Genomic DNA, 16,758 nt, shown 5'->3' on the forward strand with positions numbered 1-16,758 from the left:
TAAGTCCGTCAAAGTCTCCCAATACAAGACCAACAAGGAAATTCCTTCTCCTACTCCATGTAGGTTACGTTGATCTTAAAAACAAAGGAATACCAAGTAGTCTTCAATTCGGTCAAGGAGTCTCCAATTCCACATAGTAAAAGGAAAACAGATGGGACCCATGTTGTGATGGGTGAAAGTCACACTTGAAAATCCAACAATCTCCACTTTGATTTGAATCCCACTTACCTCTCAGTATACCTTCGCCCGTTGGCCCAAGGACAATCATAATCTACAAATACCACTAAAGTCTAAGCATCTCTTGAACTTGAGCATAAAACTTAGTTTAAACAGACCATTATGCTTCTCTACCAGTCTTATTGGCCACATAGCTTTCTCTAATGACTCTTTCTTCCTATAGACCCATCTACACCCTTTATCCTTATTTCCCTTGAGCAATCCTACAGACTCCCAAGCTTTACCTTTCTGTAATAATTCCACCTCTTTTGGCATACCATCTTGAATAGACGATGGATCTCCACTACTAGCTGTCAGAGTAAAGGAAACCATATCCACAAAGTCATACCTCTCCGGTGATTTTCAATCACGTTTCTCTCTACGTCTTGCTAAAGAATAAGGCTCTTCTCGGTGCTGTGAGTCTCTTGAAGACTCTTTGTCATCACCTTTGTCCGTGAGTGAATGATGTTCATCAAGCTCCACCTCCACGATTTGTTTTCCTTTCTGGCTGTCAGTCATTGCCTCATCTAAGTTGACAAACTCAGACTTATGTTAGATTCCGACTATATACCCACAGGTTTTGCACTTGACCTGTCCTTGTACACAGCCTGTTCATTAAAAGTAATTTTCCTATTTCTAATGATCTTCCAGTTTTGATCATCCAAAAACCTATGGCCAAAGGCCTCATTAACTGTATCTCTAATATTTGTAGTCAGATAGAGAGTACCTGTCTTGTATCCACGAGCCAAAATCCTGGCTCCCGTGCTAACTTTCCACCTACCACCATGAAAGCTAATAGCATGCCATTCTTCATCCAGTTGTCCCACTGAAATCAAATTCTCCTTCAGTTCTAAAACATGTCTGAGTTTCTGCAGTTTTCATACCGAGTCATTGTGGACTCTAATATGAATATCACCCATGCCCACAATATCCAACGCCGATCCGTCAGCCAAGTACACCTTCCCGAAATTCCCAACAACAAAGTTTTCGAGAACTTCACGGATTGCGGTGGTATGGAAAGAAACTCCTGAGTCCAAGTGTAATACCCCGTATTTTAAATATGGGTATAAATATTTATTTATTAAAGAGCTTTTATAGTTTTAGTCCAATAAAAATTTAAACGGACCTTAAACTTTGGAATAACGAAAATAGGGTCAAACGAACTCTGCTTTGGTCGATTCAAAAGTCAAAACGCTCGTCTCAAAGTCCTCTAGCTACCCTCAAAATTTCATAATTTTTGGACTTCGTTAAAGGTACAAAAATACCTGCAAAAATTACTACTCCTGTTTTAGACGAAAATCAGCATCAATAATTTATGGGGCCATTTTATTTCTTCTTGAAATCAACCCAATCCATGTGGAACCAGCCCAGCCTGTATTAGAAAGCCCAGCCGACATTTTCTAATTAACTTAGCTTACACGTCTTGATGAGTTGATATTTTTTTCAAGTTTGCTGCCCAAGTATAAATTCCACCCTTTGATTCTTCTTGCTGCCCACGCCTGGATTCACAGCCCACGCCTGGATTCACAGCCATTGATCATTCTTGCTCCCCAAGCTGAGTTCCAGCCATTTGATGCGATCAAAAAGGGTTGATATGGGCCGTCCAAATCTGTTTATAAGGAGAGGTAGCCCTTCACGTTCATGGCACAGTTTCCTCATCTTCTACCTTCATTTCTCTCTTTTTCTCTTATTTTTCTCTGTTGTTCTCTCTGTTCAGAACTGGACGGAGCTTAACAAAGCTCTGCAGAAACTCAACCTAACCTTCTTCTTCCTTCCATGGCCAAAATTCTTGCAGAGAGTTTTCTGCAACTCCTCTCCCTCTTCGGTAGCTCATAAAAATCAGAAGAAACCACAGCTTGCACATAGCCCTCAAGAACAGAGAAGCTCTCCCTCTTCGCAAGAAGAAGGAAAGTTCAGCAGTCATAAAAGAAAACGAACAGGAAAAACAGGGGTGCTAGAACCGAGTGTGTCCAATGAAAAAAAAAAAAAAAAAAAAAAAAAAAAAAAAAAGAAGAAGAAAAGAGAAGTTTTGGAAAGGAGAAAAAGTCTTTAGAACACTTTTTGACTCCCTCGTAAGTCCCTTCTAGCTAACTTTTCCTTTTTGATTGAAAGTGCCCACTTCTAAAAAGGAGAGAGAAAGGAGTCAGATCTTATTAAATATATATAATTGAGTGAACATCCTAAATAGCTTTAGTTTTAAATTTTAAAGTTATTACATTATTTGAGGTTTTAATATTATGTTTTAAACAAGTGTTTTTTTTAAAAACGGGGTATTTAATTAAATATGTCAAATACGGTGTTTTACAAAAAAAAAAAAAAAATGATATTGTGCTGCCCAAATATTTTAAAGTTTTTTTTAGGCGTTATTAATACTAATGACGTTATTCTACCCGAATTTTATAAGAATAAAATAAAGTTATTATTTTATTTTGATACATAAAACTCATTATTTATAATTGGTAAGCTATTATGTTTATATGCTATAAAAATAATATATATGTGTTTAATTAATTGATGAAAGAAAAGAAATAATAAGGAGAGGATACTTTAGTTTAAGTTTTAGGTTTCAAATTTCAGAATATTTCTCTAAATTTCTTCTTGTAATTTATTTAGGTAAAAGATAGCAAAAATACTGCTGAGAAAATACCAGGTAAGGGAAACACTACCTCAAAACCTCGGCAAAGTTTTAATAAAACTTTTTCAAAAGAAAAAGTCGGGGATTTTTTAAACTCTTTCAACTCTTTAATATTACTTGTTTTTTTTATTATCAATATAATAATGCTTTTGTCATATGATGTGATTGAAATCTCATGTGATCATACTTGATTTATATTTGATACATGTGCTCCATATGAATAAAGTTGGTGAAATCATAGTTCTCAAAGTATGTGCACCATATGAATAAAGTTGATGATATCATAATATATGTGTTACATGTGCAACATATGAGCAAAGGTTGATAATATCATAGTATATATTTCATGTGCACACAGTTTTACCCCCGCGGTACCATGTCATAGACGATCCGGATCATATATGTGTTATGTGTTATGTGCTATGTGTTATGTGGGTAGCATGGCAACCACACGGAAGGACTAAAGTGTGGGCTACCGGCCGGGGAGGCCTTCACCTAGGGAAGTTCCCAACCCGGTACGGCTCTCCCCTGTGACGACAGGATGGGCCCATAGTCGTCTTTTGAGACGAGCCAGACGTGCGCCGCTCATGGTTAATTAGCGGATATTGGACCAAGGGTGGTTAAAACTTACACGTAGCATAAATAATTCATGCACCATTTTACATTTGATATAATTGTATGTCAATTAACTGTTTCTTTACTTGCTAAATTATTTGAATTCTATTTAGAATTTCTGAAAAGAAAATTACACTATTATTGTTGTGTTTTCCTTACTGAGTTGTCGAACTCACCCCCTTCTTTCCCCAAATCTTTTCAGATGACACTGTAGACCGGAGTCTTTTCATTATGGATGGCATAGACCCCACCCCTAAGAGCAATAAATCAATAAAGACCGGCCTAACTTTTGTATTGTGCATATTTATTTTGAATTTATGAAAATACGATGTAATAACCAAAGAACTACTATATATGTATATATTCATATAATGAAATATAGCCATGCGCTATTCCTGGGAAATTGTGTACATGTTTTAAATTATAGAGATGTTTTATAGCTCAAGTTCGTGTTCCCCTTATATCCCAAAACGGGGGCGTGACACCAAGACTCAAGAATCAAGAGGACTGTCGACAGAGAGAATTAGGGCATCATATACTTCTCCTGTCACCACGTTTGCAGAGTCGTTCACAGTCTTCTTCCTTGGTTCCTTGCAGTTCTTCTTAAAGTGATCAGTCTTGCCACAATTCCAGCATTCTGGTTGGTTACCAAATCTGGATTCGGTTCTACCTTTTCTGGATCTTGATCTGCCTCGTCCAGAGTTTTTACCATATCCTCTACCCCTTGTCTCGAGATTTAAGGCAGCACTAGAATATGAGGCTTCACTAGAATCCCTTCTACGTATCTCCTCACTTAGAATTAAATCCCGAATATCCTCATACTTGAGTTTACTATTCCCTGTAGAAATGCTCACAACCATTCTCATGGCCTCCCAACTGTTTGGCAAAGATGCCAAGACAATCAATGCGCGTATCTCATCATCAAAATCAATTTTCACGGAAGACAATTGATTCATGATTGTATTGAATTCATTCAGATGCTGCGCCACCGAAGCTTCTTCCGACATCTTTAGGTTGAACAATTTCTTCATCAGATGCATCTTATTGTTAGTAGACGATTTTTCATACATATTTGACAAAGCCGCCATTAGACCCACTGTGGTCTTCTCCTTCACAACGTTGTGCGCAATTGATCTTGACAGTGATAACCTGATAACTGCCAGGGCTTTACGATCAAGCAGAGCCCACTCGCTAGCATACATGTCGTCGGTTTGTTCTCCTAAAAGAGGTTGATAGAGGTCCTTCCCATAAAGAATATCTTCAATCTGCATCTTCCAATACCAAAAATCTGTGCCGTTGAACTTTTCGATTCCAATCTTTGCTTCTTCTCCTGCCATCGCTCTCACCCAAACCAAAAGCTCTGATATCAATTGTTAGAAAATTAATCTTATTTTCCAAGACCCGTGAGATGCAAAAAATAAGAAGGCAGCAAAATTAAATCAATCACAACAGACACCAAGATTTAAGTGATTCCCTCAATATGAGGTACGTCCACTGGCGAAGGCAATACTGGAGAGTAACAGGGCGAGAAAACCACTCAAATAAATCATAAAAAATTCCATCTCCTACTCCATGTAAGTTACGTAGGTCTTAAAAACAAAGGAATACCAAGAAGTCTCCAATTCCACATGGTAAAAGGAAAACAGATGGGACCCACATGTGATGGGTGAAAGTCACACTTAAAAATCCAACATATGGTATTGACAGAAGTCTACGTCCAAAAAAATACTTTGATACCAAATGATAGGGACAAATGGTTTCTATCTATTGAAAATCAGGAAAAAAAAATTAAAAATTAAAAAAAGATAAAAGATAAATCGATCAAAGAGATTGAACCTCAATTTAATCACTTCGAGAGATCTACCTCTAATTTCTTTAATCGAAATAATAAAAATTTAGGGTTTTGAAGGCTTAAGATATCTCCGAACAATGCTAATTATGTTCGGCATCAAGGTAAATACTAAATACAAGCACAATGAATGCTTTTATTTTTATAATCTATAAATAAATCATAAAAAAATTTGGTAATTTCAATCTTCATATCACTAATAATGGCTACAATTAAACTAGAGAAGGATAAACCCAGAAAGTCAACAAAGCGTCATTTCTTAACAATCAAGCAACAACTACGGCAACTGTGCAACATATAATTGCGCGACAAACTCTACCCATATAAAGGAAGAAAACTGTATGCATAATTTAAATATATAGAAAAATGAAAGAAATAACAAAGACTGCAGTCTACGTATGTACCGTCGTTGTGATCATGGAGAGATGATGATGATGATGACGATGATGGGGTTGATGCAGGGAGAGTTTTGATTCGGCCGGTGATGAGAGCCATCCGATCCGACTCTCTCTCGACGATTCTTCTTCTCCTTTCTTCTCTGTCATCGTTCGATGCCATCTCCATCGCTCTCTCTCTCTCTCTCTCTCTCTCTCTCTCTGTTCTTTTGGTGCCTTTGAAAAAATCAGCTATTTCTGTCGGAAAAGATGTGCTCTTCTGTTAGACGAAGCCGTTTAATAGGCGCAGAGGGTCAAGTTCTTTTCTCTCATACGATGTCGTTTAACTGGTGGTAGTAGTTCATTTTCATTTTGGGGATTTGCAAGTTGCTTTCTCTAGCTAGGTTACTTTCCCCGAGAAAAAAACGAATAAAGTTGTTTGCTCTTAGACGACGTCGTTTTCAGCAGGCCAAGGCCATGAACCATGAAAATCATTTTATGTTAAGAAGTGCGACTTGAGCCCACGCTTTCTCATGAGAATGACGTCGTTTTTAAAGAGTTAAAGATTGAACATATGATATACTTGGCTCCATCAGACTTGTTTGTTAGGGGTAGTTGATCAAGTTGACTGTAGTGATTGGTGTACGTACCACACGTAGGCTTCCCCAGCCCATTAACTGGCCCATCCTCAACAAAGTTTCAAGTTGGCCTACTATTAAAGAACCCTATAGGCTAGTCGAACCCAATCTGGTTTAGGCCGGCCGAACCTGTCTAATTAAGCCGACTAGATCCAACCTGATTGGAAGTACGAGCACACGGGGCATAAAGAGAGGCTGCATCTACCATATCTCATCCTCTACCACCTACACTACTGACATTCTGTTATTCTCAAGGAATGACAAATGTATGTCAAACAGAGTGAGAGCTACATAATCAAATTCTGTTAGTCATGAATCACTTCATCAATCGAAAAAGCATGGAAAAACACTCCATATAAGAGAAGAGAATTGGGTTTTTAGAGGTGCGTTAAAATTTAGCCAAACACTTTTCTTCTTCAATTTATTTTCCTTCTCCAAATAGGATTTTGAAATAAGAGCAATGAAAATTCTTTTGTATGTATATGCAATAGGCAACTTAATGTATGCACAAGTCTACACTAGTCCTCACATTGGACTAGCAGTAGGACTATTGATGATATTCCAAATCGACCCAAGTTTGGAACATTATAGAATAGAGACCTACAAATAAAGTTTTGCGGTATATGCAAGGAACTAAGGACTACAACTTGACCTAAAGCATTTGGAGGTTGGTTATTCAGATTCAAATTTTACTACATGTGTACGTAGAAAACATAAAGTTTACTTCATGATATATTTTTCTTATTATTGGAAGGGTTATATCCTAAAAATTCAGTAAGCACACAATAATTGTTACGTCTACAATGAAAGCATAATTTATTACTTGCTATGAATGAATTCACTACACATGCATTATGGTTGAGAAATTTTATTAAAGGTATCAATATGGTTGATTCTAATATTCTATAGTGCGACTAATTAATCAATATCTTCTACCATAACTCTATTACAATTTTCACTAAAAAAAAAAAAAAAAAAACGAGGCATTTATTATGTGTTAGGAAGTATGTATTAATGGTCAAGAAACCATTCCTGACCTTTAATTCTTCACCTATTTCCAACGTCCCAGCTTTATAGTCGAAAAAGTTTGTTTCCTGGCATATAACTTATGTGATAGGAAACACAATTTTCTAGCACATAAATCATAAAATAAAAGTAAAAGTAGAAGGAAGTATATCGACAAAAAGTATATATTTCAATGTGAGAGAGAACATTGAGAGATATAAAGTGTCTATTGAGTATATAAGTATTGAATTAATGACTGCGCGCAGATCCCATGACCAAAATTTTATTGGTAAAGCAGAATATATAAGGCAAAATTATAATTGAGGGTCTTTAATTTAGCCTATAAATAAGGAGCTTGTATATTCCATCAATGAAGCATTATTGGGCATGGGTTAAAAGACACCTCTCTAGTAAAATTTTCTCTAGGTATTTATTGCTGGGATTTTTTCTCTAGGCTTGGTTAGCAACGGCTCTCTCCAACGACGTCGTTTGTTGTAAAAAATGCTTATTATTAAATCTTGACCGTCCAAATCTTCCCACCGGAGATGTCTAATTATTTAATTAGCCATTGGATATAAGCCGGAATACAGAATATTATTTAATTTATGATCACCGATTAATAAAACTGATCAATGTGATGCGGAGAAGACCACATGCACAAACGTGCATGGCTGCTCCTATAAATATACAATCTTCTAGCTAGTTGCTTGCTAGCTCATCCAAGCTCATTTGTCAACTTAAAAGATCCATCTTTAACAAAATTTTATTTTAAATATTAGTTGTTTAATTCACAAGTCAAGCTTGAATATCTAAAGGCTTAATTGACATGTCAAAGTTCAAAGACAAATTGGAGTACTTAGAAAGAAAATTAATAAAATAGATAAATTAAAGAGAGAATTAAAAAATAAAGAAAGAATACATATATAGATCGATAAAACCTAAAAGAATTAGCTAGTCTTACGTTTTAACGTCTATTACAATTACGCCGTTATTTGAGCATTAATTAGACTAATTAATTAAATTAAAACTCGATTTAATTAATGTTTGTTAAATTAACTCTTTACAAGTAAATTAATATGGCCTTTAATTGGTAGGTGGTTACTGCGTTTCGTGTTCGTATTTTATATATAAATGAACCACCTGGCCTCCAACCTTTTTCACTCAAACGTAACCCATTGTAATAATCAAGATCGAGCTAGCTAGCCAGAAAGAAAATGCCTAAGAAGCTTCAAAAATCTCTTCAGGAGTACCTCGCCAAGCTCAAAAAACCCACCCCAAGCATCCAATTCCCCTCTAATTCCTTCTCATCCTCCAAGAATTGGATCCTCTCTGTGTGCAAGCACCCCAAGACTCTTTCCTTCGCCATGGACCGGAACCAAGAGAAGGCCGGGAAAAACAACGTCGACGACAACACCGGCGGCGAGGCGACGTTATCCGACATCGACCGCTTTCTCTTTGAGAATTTCAAGTCACTGTATATAGAGGGTGATGATGAAGATCATAATTACAATGAAAAGAAGAAGGGCAAAGAAAGTGATGAAGGCGAAAACCCTAGTGGTGCAGTTTTGTTTGGATCGCCTCGGTCCATGGACCTGCCGGCGGATCTTTGCGGGTCACACCGGTTCTTTGTCGCCCCCAGCATGTCGAGCTCGATTATCGAGGAATCCCGGACGAGCGGTACCAGCATGTCTGAGGATGCTGGGACGTCAAGCTCAACCTCAACTACAACGACCCTAAATGATTCCACAACAACAACTAATGAAGACCACCATGCAAAGGATGATCATCATCGTGATGTCACGCTTCCCGAAGACTGCGTCGCTGTTCTAGCGTATTCTCCTAGCCCGTACGAGGATTTCCGGCGGTCCATGCAAGAGATGGTTGAAGCCCGCGGTATGCGGAATCATGGAAAGGTTGAATGGAGTTTCATGGAGGAGCTTTTGTTTTCTTACCTAAACCTCAATGAGAAGAAGTCATACAGGTACATAATAAGTGCTTTCGTTGATTTGATCGTGGTTTTGAGTCAGGATTCCGAAAGAGATCGATCAGAGCCAGATCGAGGAGGCCATGAAAAGAAGAGAGACGTAGGAATTTTGTGATATATAGATTCAATAAATTAAAGAACACGAAGAGTACTGAGTACAGCTGGTATAAGAAAAATGTAGGTTTTTAGACTTTTTTTTGGTTCTATATATACTACTCCTTAGCCCTCACATGCAAGCAATTATATATATATATATATATATATATATGCATTAAAACTACTTTCCAAGAATTAAATAAACAGTTATTTGTTTATGATTCAGGTTTTGTCTTCTTGTGTTGTTTGGTGGGATTTCATTGATTTTTATGGTGGGCTTGTCTGTTAATGCATGTTACCCGCTAGCTGCTTTTACTTGGAATTTTCTATTCCATTATTTTGTACAGGAGTCGGGAGATATATATATATACATAAATCTATATTGGGAAGAACATGGATAAAAATATGATGTTAATTAGTAATGTATATTGAATTATAAACCAATTAAGTTAATTGTGACCTTAATTCATGAATACTCAAAGGACTCCGGCATATGCATCTTCCTATTGATAATTAAAGGTACGTACTTAATTCTCTCCATTTGGTAAATATATCGATTAATTCTTTGAAGCTTTCCATTCAATATTTGAGAATAAAATAGTATATATTATTTTATTCATTCAAAGGATTCTGTTATTCAGAGCAGCAGCATAATTGAATTGTAAAATAAAGACCGTACCCCTTAGTTAAGGCTTTATCATTTTTTCAGGATGTTCATCCATGCGGAGGGTGCATGTGGCCATTAATCTAGAGTACTCAAAATGGATTTTTGAAAACAACATTTTCAGGCTTATAATTTCTCTATCTTTATTAATTACGTATATATTTTTACAATAAATTAATTTTTATGAAAACAGGCCAGTTATATATATATATATAGCCTATTTAACGCATTTTCTAATCTCTAGTATTCCATTTCTTTTTCTTTTTCTTTTTCTTTTTTTTTTTTTTAAAAAAAAATATATCAATCAAGTACTACCTTTCCTTAAGAAAGATAATAAGGAACAATTAAGTTGTTGATGTTCGGCAAATACTATATCTCTAATACATGAGGGAAAATTGTACATCCAAACTTGTTCACCAGTATGATGCAAATTAAAGCTTTCTTGGCAACACTAGAAAAAATAAATAAATAAAAAATTTAAATATCGCTTGAATAGGGTTGTTTATGGGCAAAAACATGACACTACTCATTTAGCCGCCGTTTGAATAGTGTCATTTGCTAAACGACGCTAATTAAATTTAATTCAAAGAACGATAAGAGGGATTTGGCATTGTTTGAACATAAATGACGCTAAAAAGAGTTGTTTTGTACAAACAATACCAAATCCCTTTCTATTTTTTTGAAGTGCAAGTTTGTGAGCCGCTATGTTTGCTTCTCTTCAAACATTATTAACTTGACACTCCTGTAAACCACTTATTACACCTCTTGCATCATCAATGAATTGATTGTACCTACTCAAGTTTTGATTTTTGGGGTTCGTTTAGTACGCGGAATTATTATTCTATTAAAAAAATAAATATTTATTACTAGGAACAAAAGAATACACAAAATCCTAAACATTGAAACTCAGTCTCTCTTGCCATTGCCGTTATGAACCTACCCAACCCCATCCTTCCACTGTCATTAGAGAATTATATCATGTTGGTATATAACAAGAAGTACAATGATTAATTGGATAATGAATTTTGTTTAGTTTCCCTTTTATTCCTTACCTAACTAATATACTTTAATAAACCCACCCCGTTTGCTCAAAATAGTTGTAGTTCTAACGTTCAACCAGATTGAGGGATTAGAAGATCGAATGAGATCATTTCACCTTAAATTGAGGGTCGATATTCGATAGAATCTACATATGGGGGATGGAATGTAGAGATAGAAAAGTGGATTATGATAAATAAATGTACGCTCCACTTTAGGTAGGAATCATCGTACACACAAAGTGCTTAACAATATTTTTCAATGATCCTCTCATTGCCATCGCCCATTATGTTATAGGAAAACTAATAGACACTTAATGTACTACCATTACATCATGATAACTATACTACTACTGATAATAATGATAATACTACCTCAACCATTGGATATGATAATACTAAGCTAAACATAATAAGATGAAGATAAAGATGCGAATGCAAATCAGCTACTGCCTATACTTTCCATTCTAACTATGATTCCTATCAATTCCTCCCCCTTGGACATGGGCCTTGTCCACACGGTCGAGTTATTTTTTAAATTCCATGTTCCTCCCCCTCGTGTTTAAAATTCTCCCCAATTCGCCCTTGTCCTTCTCCAGGTTCTGCTTCAATAATGAACAGCTGCTTCACCTCACAGCGATGACTTGATGTGAATCGTTCATCGCAACTGAAATAAAGGCCCTTCTCCCTCTGCTTTTACATTGCTTCCCATGATAATCTCTTCACTAGAGGTAGGGACACATTAGACCTTTGAATTGAAATGGGTTGCAGGCTGTCCATTGGTGGTGAGTTCTCACCTCGTGGTGTTGCCTTTGTTTGTGATAATTGCTTGTCCTGCATTCAAGCAAAATTAATGGTTTCACAAAGCGTGCGAGGTTTAAACATCTTTACCTCGTTGGAGATGTACCCACGGAGTCCAACCAAGAAAGTCCTGACCCCAGAGCCTTTTGGGCCATCCTTCCACCCGATTGGTCAATCACTCAAATTCCTTCTGGTAATCTCGTAAGGTACCCTGCTGTACGATATGGGAGAGGGCTTCATTGAAGTCCTCGTATTTGGTTGGCCTAAAATGAGCCAGCAATTCCTTCCCAAAGATCTCCCAGGTCATTGTTTGGGCATCCGTTCGATACACCTTTTGTATCCACTGCCACCACTAATTTGCCTTGCCCTCGAGGTAAAATGCAGCGACGGTCACCATCTGTTCTTCCGCCGTTTGTTGTTAAGCGAAAAATTACACAACCCGATCTAGCCACTCAATGGGTTCATCGCCAAAGAAGCAAGGAAAAACCATTTTCATTGGTCGATGAAAATTCGAGTTGGGTTGCTCCTCCTGATTGTCACGGTGATGGTTGTGACGAGCAAAAGAGCCCTTGTCTTTGGTTTCGAATGTAGACTGTTTTGCAATTTTGCCATTGGTTTTTGACAAATTCTCCATAAACTTGTGCAAGAAATGTTCCAATCCGTTGATGGAGGTGTTGGTGTCCTGCTGGGATGTCACGAGCTTAGCTTGGGATGTCATGAGTTTCTGGACACTGTCCTTAAGCTCCTGCATATTTGCTACAAATTTTTTGATGCGGTCTTGCCAGGTGGACATTGCTATGACAACACATTGATAGGGTCTACGTATGGGGGATGGAATGAAGAGATGGAAAAGAGGATTATGATAAATAAATGTACGTTCCACTTAAGGTAGGAATCACCGTACGCAAAAAGTGCTTAACAAAATTTGTCAATGATCCTCTCATTGCCATCGCCCTTCATCTTGTAGGAAAACTAATAGAAACTTAATGCACTACCCTTACGTCATGATAAATATACTACTTCTACTTATAACAATGATAATATTACCCAACTACTAAGCTAAACATAATAAGATTAAGATTAAGATGAGAATGCAAATCAGTTGTTGCTTATGCTTCCCATTCTAACATGATTCCTATCAATATTGGCATATCATCCGTAGAGCATGAGGGCAATATGACTTGATGAAGAGGGTATGGGAGTCAAGGATGAGGTGAGGCACTTAGGGTTCTCTTTTCTCTTTTTTTTTTTTTTTTTTTTTTTTTTGGTCGTATGAGGATGAATTGAAGACCGAGGCCAATTGGGCAAGCACCAAGATCCCTAGTAATTGGCTGTCCCGATTGCAGTGTGCAATCAAGCAAACAATTGTGAGAGGCCTCCGATGGGGCCCCTCACAATTGCAATCGGGCACGCTACAATCCAGGAAGGAGATTGTAGCCAATCCCGATCCATTGGTCGACTAGCTACTAGGGTTTGTAACCTAAAAATAAAAACTATATATATCTTGGGGGGCTGAAGAACCAAGTCAACCAACCACATAAACCCAACCCCAGTTGGAAGTTTAAAAAAACACTTAATCCCCAAGCCGACCCAGCAAGAACTAGCCGATTTTGGTTAGGCGGGTTAAGTATTTTGAACACCTCTATTTAATATGGTTGCTTGGTTAATTTCTCTTATGAAGTTTGTGTTGTTGTGTGTTTGAGAGAGAGAGTTTCCCCAACCACAATAAAGACAGTTGCAATCAACAATCTTCTTTAAAGCTTCCCTTTAAAAACAATTTATCTGAAATGGAAAAGGATAAATAAAAAGTAGAAATTATCCCCCCCCCCCCCAAAATGTCAGCCGTGCAAAAAGTGAGCAGCTAATCCATTCAAAAGAAAAAGCATGAATGAATGCTGAAGAAATCTGATGGATTAATTTACAAGAAAATATAATCAAGGTTTGGACCAGAAATTATTTTTTTTCCCTTTGTAAAGAAATGGTTACAAACACCTCGTAACTTAAGCATGGGACAGATAATCAGAGGGCATTACCAATTTTAAAACGCCAGTGTAATCCCCAAAATCCAGTCTTTAAACATCATCACCAGTACAACAGCAAGTGATTCCTTTCTTGTGAAATACGTTGAGAACCTGGAAGTAATAATTGAGACTGCCTTTACAAAAATCTTCCCACCATGCAAAGCAGCTTGTTTGGTATTAACTGCAACTCGATCTTAGCAAGGCCCATTTGCATTTTAGCCGGAAGTCTTTTCTTTTGTCCATATCCTCTTCCCCCTCACGGACAAAAGGCAAGTATTTTCTGGTTGAAAACTCCAGGCAAGACTGGCAAAACACTGCAAATCAAAATTCACAATCAAATTCTTAACTGCACTTCTCACTCAAGATTCGGAGTTCCACAACTATAATGTACTCACAATTCAACTGCATCAAACGGATCTCTGTGCTTTTCCCAGCCAAAATTACAATCGAGTTATTAAGCTTCTCGGATTATCTTAGGCCTGCACCGAATACAACATATGCATACTCTAAGATTGTAGGATATAAAAGTTAAAACCTGGCTGAAACAAAATAGAAAACTCACTAGAGTTCCATATTTTGAATGTCAAAGTGTGTCATCATTTGTTTCAAGATACTGCTCATACAGAGAATGATACTTTGCTGGGATATAATCCTTGAACCTGTTCACAATGACAACAGGGAGTGAGATACTTATATCAAAAATGATAAAATTATTTAATATAAGAGAAAATGCCTGAAAAAGATAAAATAAGGGCATTTATAAATTGCAAATACTGCAATAAGAAGGCAACAAGCAAAAGGTGCAGCATCTGTTGCATTTTCAGGATCAAACATATAGAAACCATACCACATTAGCAACATTTTGAAATCACAGTACACTAGTGTAAGAGTAAATAATGAATCTATTCTTAGGTATCAATAACACGTCTAAGCGTTTTATTACAATCTGTATCTAAGGTACCCGACCTAAGGCCATCGATAATAGCAACCATAAGCATCAGTAGAAAAATATACTATCTTATCAAGGACCCTCAACCTTCAAGTCAAAAAGTTTTAATGCAGAGCCACGTATGCAACTGTCTCCTAAATATTACTGTTAAATAGTAACAAATACCTTTTAAGAAGAGGAAGCCTCTCTGGTCCAGAGAATAGTCTCACAATGGATTGTAACACTTGACTTATCTTCATTGTTTTAGACTTAAGAGCCTTCATAAACTCAACAAAATTTTTATATTCTTCAGCAGTAAGCTTCTCTTTAACCTGTAGGCATAATATTCATCAAAAAAAAAAAAAAATGTAGGCATAATATTAGAAAAATATCCTCATCCAATTTCTTCATTACTTTAAAAAAAGAACAATACAAAATTTGGTGAGTCAAAGAATTTGCTCGTTCTTTCGTTTCTAAGAAAAAAAACAATGAAACACGAATGTCCAATGCATAAGTCCAGGAAAACCACCTCCTCTGGAAGAAAATGCCATTTTAAGAGATCCAATTTATAAATCAGGGAGGGAATATTCCACAAGTGTTATACAAACAAACTGGCATTTGATAATGGCATATAAAACAATTGTAAAAAGGCATGTAACAATGATAGAAACAGTCTAAGTCACCGATAAACATGTCACAGTGCTTTTTTTTAATTAAAAAGTGGAACAGCTTATATTTGTGTTTGATGCCAGCCTGATTTCCAGTTTCCTTGATATATATTCCTCGTATATGGTTAACGCAAACATTAGTACAACTAACTAAATCATTTGCACGGACTGCACTTCACCTGAATCAGAAAATTAGAACCTCTGGTTTCCTCATTTTCACTAAGTACAGGAATGGAATCAAAACCTTTGTTCTTCCGCCTGAGAAAATCCACTTCCCTCTTTTGAGAAGTCCCGTCATCCTTGTGCAGGAATGCTGAACCAACTTGAGCATTTTGTGCACTTATAGTACCAGAAGTTTGTGAACTCTTAAGTTTCACAGGATTGATACTGAAAGAAGGGCTATTTATTTCAAACTTCTTTCCATCAGATGAGTGCTCATGAGAAACTTCAATTTTTTGCATTGCAACATTTTCTGCGCTTAATAATTTACGCTTCCTGGCAGAACAAGGTGCTATCAATTCCTCTTTGCCCAGTTCATCCAATACAGAATAACCAGTCAAATCAATTATTTCGGGATCTTGATATTGCATATTTTTCCTTCCAGGCATCAGCAATTTTTTCACATTGCCGATAGGATCACTCAAATGCTTCAAAACTAAAGACTGATTCTTGAAGGGAGTAAGAGATGAGCGATTAGCAGGGAGGACTTCCCCCACTTGGCCTGAAGCATTGCCTCTTTTAATGTCAAGTATGGAAGACAATGCCTTTACAGAGGAATCTTGACTCATTGGGGTCATCTGAAAATCCATATCACCAACAAACAGTTATTATCATCACAAAAAATAATAGTAAGTTTGAAAAATCTTCACAGATAACAGTCAAAGATTTACCTGGGTGAAAAATTTCTCCAGAGGCTGTGCCAGTTGCGTCTCTTCTATTTCTCCTGTGTAAGGACATTTAGCATTAGCTGCATGAATAAATAGACCGTACTATTACAAAACATAGAAAACAGCTGCTTTAATAATATGTATGGGCAATAGAAAAGGGCACACAATAGTAGGGTTTAATTCAAAATTTGGGAAGTAAACAAAACAGCCATTGTATTGTAACAAAAATCCTATATTCTTAAGGTCCCAGATTGAAGTTATCTCATGATCTAAGTAAACATTAAATGCAACATGATCATTTGTGACGCGACACTTGTTAGCTCTAAAATGAAGTCGTATC

At 36.7% G+C, this 16,758-nt stretch overlaps 2 protein-coding genes and 1 long non-coding RNA gene across 8 annotated transcripts in view; 2 read left to right on the forward strand and 1 right to left on the reverse strand.

Annotated features, from left to right (window-relative positions):
• The first annotated feature begins 2,187 nt into the window (after positions 1 to 2,187).
• LOC133862272 (uncharacterized) lies at positions 2,188 to 3,869 on the forward strand. Its single transcript, XR_009899193.1, has 3 exons — positions 2,188 to 2,288; positions 2,830 to 2,866; positions 3,669 to 3,869. It is a non-coding gene; the product is annotated as an uncharacterized LOC133862272 (long non-coding RNA).
• Positions 3,870 to 8,510: 4,641 nt separating this feature from the next.
• LOC133865062 (transcription repressor OFP14) lies at positions 8,511 to 9,591 on the forward strand. Its single transcript, XM_062301532.1, has one exon. It carries the CDS (start codon positions 8,547 to 8,549, stop codon positions 9,429 to 9,431), a length of 885 nt encoding a protein of 294 aa, XP_062157516.1. The 5' UTR covers positions 8,511 to 8,546; the 3' UTR covers positions 9,432 to 9,591.
• Positions 9,592 to 13,799: 4,208 nt separating this feature from the next.
• The window catches only part of LOC133864518 (regulator of telomere elongation helicase 1 homolog), a 29,980-nt gene continuing 27,021 nt past the window's right edge, over positions 13,800 to 16,758 (reverse strand). For 2 of the 6 annotated variants that reach the window (XM_062300876.1, XM_062300874.1), the window contains 6 exons: positions 16,422 to 16,474; positions 15,711 to 16,328; positions 15,050 to 15,195; positions 14,498 to 14,594; positions 14,331 to 14,414; positions 13,800 to 14,249 (listed from right to left, as the gene is read on the reverse strand). In XM_062300876.1, coding sequence (XP_062156860.1) covers positions 14,519 to 14,594; positions 15,050 to 15,195; positions 15,711 to 16,328; positions 16,422 to 16,474 — 893 coding nt within the window. In that variant the 3' untranslated portion in view covers positions 13,800 to 14,249; positions 14,331 to 14,414; positions 14,498 to 14,518. Of the gene's footprint in view, positions 14,250 to 14,330; positions 14,415 to 14,497; positions 14,595 to 15,049; positions 15,196 to 15,710; positions 16,329 to 16,421; positions 16,499 to 16,758 lie in introns of those variants that run through there. The other 4 variants (XM_062300875.1, XM_062300873.1, XM_062300879.1 and 1 more) reach the window with 2 other exon arrangements.

This window comes from Alnus glutinosa, chromosome 3 (genome assembly GCF_958979055.1).
Source record: "Alnus glutinosa chromosome 3, dhAlnGlut1.1, whole genome shotgun sequence".
NCBI lineage: Eukaryota > Viridiplantae > Streptophyta > Magnoliopsida > Fagales > Betulaceae > Alnus > Alnus glutinosa.

Excerpts from the sequence above, each read along its gene's own strand:
- LOC133865062 (XM_062301532.1), top strand. The coding sequence starts at position 8,547 with ATGCCTAAGAAGCTTCAAAAATCTCTTCAGGAGTACCTCGCCAAGCTC.